This window comes from Prosopis cineraria, unplaced genomic scaffold (assembly GCF_029017545.1).
Source record: "Prosopis cineraria cultivar Desert tree isolate PC_DT_omini unplaced genomic scaffold, ASM2901754v1 PC3, whole genome shotgun sequence".
Classification (NCBI taxonomy): Eukaryota; Viridiplantae; Streptophyta; class Magnoliopsida; order Fabales; family Fabaceae; genus Prosopis; species Prosopis cineraria.
Window position 1 is genome coordinate 6,569,041 of NW_026555334.1, and position 6,475 is coordinate 6,575,515.

Here is a 6,475-nt window from a genome sequence, read left to right on the forward strand (position 1 = left end):
GGATTATATTCTAAACTGAAGGGAATAAAAATGATACGTTGGAAAAAGCTCATTTTGATAAGCTGTTTGGAATAGCTTGTCCCAAAAAAGAAGAGCTACAAATGGACTTTTCCAACAAAAACCTTCATGATAAATGTTCTCGCAACAACTCAAGTATTAAACTTAACTAAAATGACCTTTTTCTTTAAATTTAAATAAACTGGCCTAATAATGTGCTGTAACGTGGGAAAGAGAATAAAATAAATTCATTGTCACCCTTTGCAATCCATGTTATACATTAATTACATATAAAATGAAAGAAACTGCTAGTAATATCCTAAACAAGAGAATAAAAGAATATGACATATCTGTTCAATTCTGGTACGCTATTAAACAAAATTTTTCAACACCTTTTCGTTTGTACAAGGGTTGAAAGACTAATTGCAAAACAATACATGGGAAAATACCTTATTCCCTCTTGCCCTCCTCTGGATCGTTTTCTAGATCCAGTGATGCATTGTCATCTGCAACATTCTTCTCTTGCTCGGCTAAACTTAGTTCACTTTGTGGCTTTCCATTTGTGAGAGACTGTGCTTCTTCATCATCGGATTCTTCTCCCACTTCGTCTGAATACGCATACCTGCGCGTACACGAGAGAATATGAACGGAAATTAAGACATGTTGGATTACATCCTTGATAAATTGAGTCGAGTGAGTAAGGGTTCAAATTGGGTTAAATCATTATTTTATATTGTGATGGCAGTTACCGGAATAATTTAAGAGGGAGTAGTTAGAATTTTGCTATTCAAAATCAAGTAATTGCTAAAAATCCCTATCGTGAAAAGTAGGCAAGGTGGTTTTCAGCATTTGAATATTCAACCTGGGATTCCCATGTGGTGGAAATTTCATCGTCACTGGAGGTAAGTTTTCGGACTCTAAAATCTACAAGATACTTTTCTGAGCCAATTGAAGTGGACTTCACAATATGAAAAGCTACAAAATATATTAACTGCACCAATAAACATAACACCATCCTGTCAAGAACTTTAGGAGACTTGAAGGTTGCTGACAAGGATGACACATTGGCAGGGTAAAAACAAACAAGATCCTTGCAAGATAAAGCACAAATTGACTTCAACTCTACTTCTCTGTTTATGTTATGAGAGAATTCTCCAGCTAAAGTCCACCTCGACAAATGCATTTCTTTTTCCGATAAATCGTGACATATTCATTGATGTAATCCCTTTTTCTACCCAACCTGATAAATATTTGAGCTTTCACCGTGTTAACCCTCATAATACATCTATACTTTGAGTTGATCTTTATGTTTTTATGAACAAAAGGTCAGATGTGGCTGCAATTTTGAACCTAAGCCCATTATATCTCCCCAATCCAACCCAACAAGTTTGCCTGTCAAATGACAATCTCCCAAGGAGAGCATTGTGTCTAAATTTTTTCTTTGCAATACATATTTTGCCTCATTTCTAAGGCTTACATGATGGGTATATTTCCAAGCTCGTAGCTAACCTTTTGTCGAGGTAATAACTGTGAGAACAGTTTTCCGTATAAGTAATGAAAAAAAAAATGTTGAGACAAATATGTTAAATGCATAGAAATTGAACAATATAATGCACCTTTGAGAGCTTTGAGATGGGGCCCAGAGATAACATATAACACATAGCAATGCAAATGCAAGAATGTCCCAGAAGGCGGTAATAAACCAAGCATTCTGCCATCGCTCATTGAAAGGATCTGTAGCTTTGAAGTATACCTGCAAAAAAGATTGTAGTAAATGGTAAATGTAACAAACACATTAAGTTGTGAGAGCAGTGTTTCTATTAGTAAATCGTCATACAAAAGGAACACCTCACCAAGAATTATCAGTAAATCATGAGATAAGAAGCTAAATATGGAAACAAATGGAAGCCAAAAGCAATTCAGATCATGATAAAACGTGTAGTCGGAATAATAATCTCAAATGCATCCTTGGAGTACACGGGGGTAGATTTCGGTCTTAATATTTCATTTTTAGACGCAAAGCCTGGCCCCACAGTATTGAGACACCTTGCACAACTCCACTAATTAGAAGTGTAAAAAGGCTAGATGCATATATCCGATCTAACTGAGGTCTATTGGTCTCTATAAAGCTGGGCATAGTGCAAATATTTAAAATGCATAGCCTACTCCACAAGTTACAAGATGTTACTAGAAATGGAATTGATTTATCAATTTTACCAAAAGCATCTCAGTGGAAATTAATACTTTCTTAGAAAAAAAAAGATACAAACGTTTAAGGATAAAGCAAAATACAATCAGGGAACCTCAAATAACAGTTAATACTGATTTTGTGTGAGATTAAACATGTAGGTTATAAGTCATACCTCATAAACTATCCAAGCAACTGAGCATATCACTGTCACTGCTAATGCATTAGAGAACTTCCTATATATATCCAACTTAACAGAACTCCTTTTTGCCTGCAAATTGCAAAATGAGGACAGAGAAGAATAGTGATATCAAATACTGAACATCATGAATTATAAACAAATACAAAATTTAAAGGTAGGATACTGCAAATAAAATAATAGGAGGGAGGCTACCTGTAACTGTTCTAGTGTTCTTGATAGAGAAGTGAAAATCCATACAATTATAAATGCATTCAAGAAAGCATTAGGAAGAACTAGAAGAAGCCTTGCCCTTCCTGAGATGTCATTGATGGTCCCCACGTATTCAGTAATATCCAGCAACTCCGATGCAAGAAAGTAAGTTATGCCGAGCAAAAGCACCTTTGAGGTGAGACCACCAAGAGTAGGCCGAACAACACCATAGCCCATCGAAACAGAGAGAATAATAAGCCGTGATATAGTTTTTCTTATAGCACCAACAGTGACAACCCATGTTGTGACTACAACAGGTCTGATTCCAGTATCATTAAAATTGAAATACTCAAAATGCCAAAGAATCATCTCAAACAATCCAAGAGCAATAATAGCTGTGATACAGTGCTGGAGGTTCAGTATATCCTTCCAAAACCTTAAGTACTGAAGGAACCAAATCATGCTAAGGCAAAGATAAGCAACTGCCATAAATATATAGAAATTTTTTAATGGGGCCATCCTACCAGGTAAGTACCCATCAGGATTTTTCCAGATTGTCTTTCCACTCATTACTGTTTCGTTGAGCTTGGGGTCACATACAACAAAAAACAAATTATACATTCCAGTCTTTGTGATGGAAACTTCATCATCATCTAGCTTTGCAATTAAGTATCTCCCACTGAAACGTACATTTAAAATGATGGGCCAATTAACGTCAGTCACAGAATGTCTCCTAATAACTTGCCCTTGCTCACAACCTTCAAGCTTAGCTAAATCAGGGGTACAACAGATTGCTCGTTGGCCACCATATGCAGAACCACCTATATTATTACGATCAGCTGCCTCAAAAATTACAACCTGTATCAACCCAGTACTGTACTCCATCGGTTGATTCTCAGCAGCAGCAGCTTTGCTCCTCTGAAAGGTGATGTTCTCAAATCTATCCACCAGCACCACAAAAAAGTGAGTGTCATGAGTTGTGACAAAAGAAAGGGGGATCCACAGGCAATATGAAACATTTTCGATGAATGGAATGGTCACATTTATGCTTCATGCCTAGGCGGTGGTTTTCTCCATGAATATGAATGTCCTTCGAAGATTCACGCATGTTCACATTCTCATGCTACTTTAGGAGTCCAATAATATTAAAAGAAACATAAAGAGGTACTTACCAAAATGTTGTCCTGAACATCTAAAAGACTATTTAAATTAGAAAGAAGAAAAATTAAGTGAATAAGCTAATTATCTAAATTTGTTCACTTTCTACTTTTCATTTCAGAGAAATGTGAAAATAATTTGATGGAAAAAAATAAATAACTGACTTGATTCAACAACCATTGATGCAGAGCCAACTCTAATCAACTATTAATGACCAGTACGTTATACGTAACAATCATCTCCCCCTCAAAAACCCATACTTGCCCTCAATGATGATCTATAAAGTGTCGTCTAAATAAAACCTGGAAATTTGCTGACAAATCCTCCCAAGAAGTATTTTTCCTATTACCACGCTCAAATGAATACGTACTTGGGTGAGGGATAAATGACCTCTTCTCATCAAAATCCTAGCCAATAGCAAATTGGCCCTGAGAATCAGCCAGGGGCAGAATAGTACTGGCAGGTGAATTATTGCCAATATGTTTCTTCAAAAGCGGGACATTGAGCACAATGAATTCTGTATTTGTTTGGAAGTTCCAAATGATAAGCAACCTTCCTAATCCTCTTAACCAATAGAAAAGGGCCAAAGAAGCATGCATCTAGAATGTTCAAGGAAGAACTACCAAGTAGGTTCTATCACAAAGGATGTGACTACAAGTAAACCAAATTTCCAACGTCAAACTCCCTCTCCATTCTGTTTCCATTAGCCATTTGTATCATCAATCTCTGACCCGTCAGCAAATTCTAATTCTAATGACCAAAGCACAACTTCCTCTCTTGGAAACTTCAATTAGGCATGCTAATAGGCTGGGTAGAAATTCCTAACCATCTAAGCTCTCCTTTTCTTCAACTGCTTAGGGTTCCAAGGAATAGCCTTTCCCATAGTAATACTATACTCCAATATAAGCATATTTTTATGATTCTATTTCAATATGATCATGTTTGGTTTAGCATAACCATGAGAGAAGTCTCTCCCATGGTGATCATCATTCCTCGACAATTGGGAATCTAGATTTATGATTTCATACATATCAATTCTTAGTCCTACCTCTCCATTACTTCATTGCCCTCGACTTACAAAAATCTATATATGGTTATCACTATTTCAAACAACCAACCGGGCACTAAAACTATCCCAGTTATTTAGATTTTAGACTAACTAAAAAACCAAATATCGACCACTACAAACCGTAATAGTTAGCAAAGCAACCTTGCCAGTTAATATTCTTTGTTTTCATTTTTACACCATTAATTAACTACTCCATTCAACCAATCCAAATGGTTTATTCACCATCAAGCTACCAGCCTTACTCTAGTACAAATATCATTTAGATCAGATAAAAAAAGAAGGACTTTATCACGAGTCGCTACACAAGTCGCGTCACTGCATTCGTTCAGCCGGGTCGCCAAAGCAGTGGTGATGAAGGCTGACAAGCACGATTGACCGAAACTGGAGTCTCACGAGGGATTTAGCAGTTCCGTGGCTGCATATTCAGTCGAGCACATGTGACTGAGTCGCCCGTACCTGAGCTCGAGAAACATTCCTTATACTGACCGAGTCTCCTCCGTTTCACGAGCAGTGGAGACAACGTTTCACACCTTGCCTTCGCTAACTGAGCTGACAAGTGTATGAATGAAGTCGAAGCAACAAGTGTACTTCGCTTTTCTTCCCCGCTGCTTCGAAGCCGGGGGCAGACACGTGGGGTTCACTGGAAGGGAGAATGGCGGGAATGATTTCTTGCAATGTAATGGAACTCAAAGCCTGTTTCATAGGCTGTACTCGTACTCACCGGCTACACCGTTAAAGGTCCCAAAAAATGCAACAACCCAAGGTGACCCATATATGTATTTCAGATTATGCAAGATACCCACCCACTCCAATCAGGGCAAGAAAATTACAAAAAAGCATATCCCTGTTTCCCACTTTCTTTACCTCATCATACCAATCAAATTCAAATCACATTCAACATTACACAATGCACAAACTTTTGCGTCTGTTCAGTGATCAGCCTCCCATTCAGTTCAATCGACAGGATTTTTTTTTTAACAAAAAAGGACAGATTACCGGATATAAGAACGGCCATCGTGGATCCTCATATCTGACAGAGAAGTGGCGGTGAGAGAAGCTAGGATACCTTCATTGCCACCAGCGAGGAGGTAAGCATTGCCGATTTCTCTGAAGGGCTCCTTATCGTAGAAATGAATGGAAGCATCGGTGGTGATGAAAATGCAAAATAATAAGAAAAATGATGCGAAGAAGAAGGGATTGAGCAGAGCAGATCTTCTTGTCTGAATTGCTAGATCCATGCCGAGAAGCCGAAGTGAGAGAGAGCGAGCTGGATTCTGAGAAATTGGAGAGAGAAAGAATGCTTGGAGGCAGGAAGAGTGAGAGCGAAGGCATGTCGGCACTGGACATCGGTGCAACGTCACCCTCCATTCTCCAACGACGTTTGGGAAGGCAGCCAGTAGCTACACAATCATAATCAAAAGAAGGAACGCACACAAAAAAGTGTATATATTTTGTCTCGCTTTTTTTTTTTTTTGGATGAATGCATGAATTAATTAATGGAGAGAATCCCCATTAACGATTTACGATTAGTGTTTTTTTATAAAATTATAGGCAAAGCGCGGAACATTAAACCTCATAGCAGTGAGAGATTAACTCTATGGTGAGATATGAATCATTCAAATCCAGTTTAAAAGATAAAGAGTTAAACTTTTTAACTTACAATTTTTTAATA

The 6,475-nt window shown here is 37.7% G+C and overlaps 1 protein-coding gene across 2 annotated transcripts; it reads right to left on the reverse strand.

The window, feature by feature from the left end:
• Positions 1-203: 203 nt before the first annotated feature.
• LOC129304841 (uncharacterized) lies at positions 204-6,197 on the reverse strand. 2 transcript variants are annotated; one of them, XM_054944663.1, is made up of 5 exons: positions 5,800-6,197; positions 2,580-3,516; positions 2,361-2,456; positions 1,614-1,750; positions 204-619 (listed from the first exon to the last, which is right to left on the reverse strand). In XM_054944663.1, exons 1-5 carry the CDS (start codon positions 6,039-6,041, stop codon positions 448-450), a joined length of 1,584 nt encoding a protein of 527 aa, XP_054800638.1. In that variant the 5' UTR covers positions 6,042-6,197; the 3' UTR covers positions 204-447. The 2 variants fall into 2 exon arrangements, with proteins under 2 accessions (XP_054800638.1, XP_054800639.1); XM_054944664.1 differs by having other exon boundaries at positions 208-619; positions 5,870-5,987.
• Positions 6,198-6,475: the final 278 nt, after the last annotated feature.

Excerpts from the sequence above, each read along its gene's own strand:
- LOC129304841 (XM_054944663.1), bottom strand. The coding sequence starts at position 6,041 with ATGGATCTAGCAATTCAGACAAGAAGATCTGCTCTGCTCAATCCCTTC. Across the intron at positions 2,457-2,579 it reads GAACACTAGAACAGTTACAG|GCAAAAAGGAGTTCTGTTAA; the intron begins GTAGCCTCCCTC and ends TGCAATTTGCAG. Across the intron at positions 1,751-2,360 it reads TTGCTTGGATAGTTTATGAG|GTATACTTCAAAGCTACAGA; the intron begins GTATGACTTATA and ends TCTTTTTTGCAG.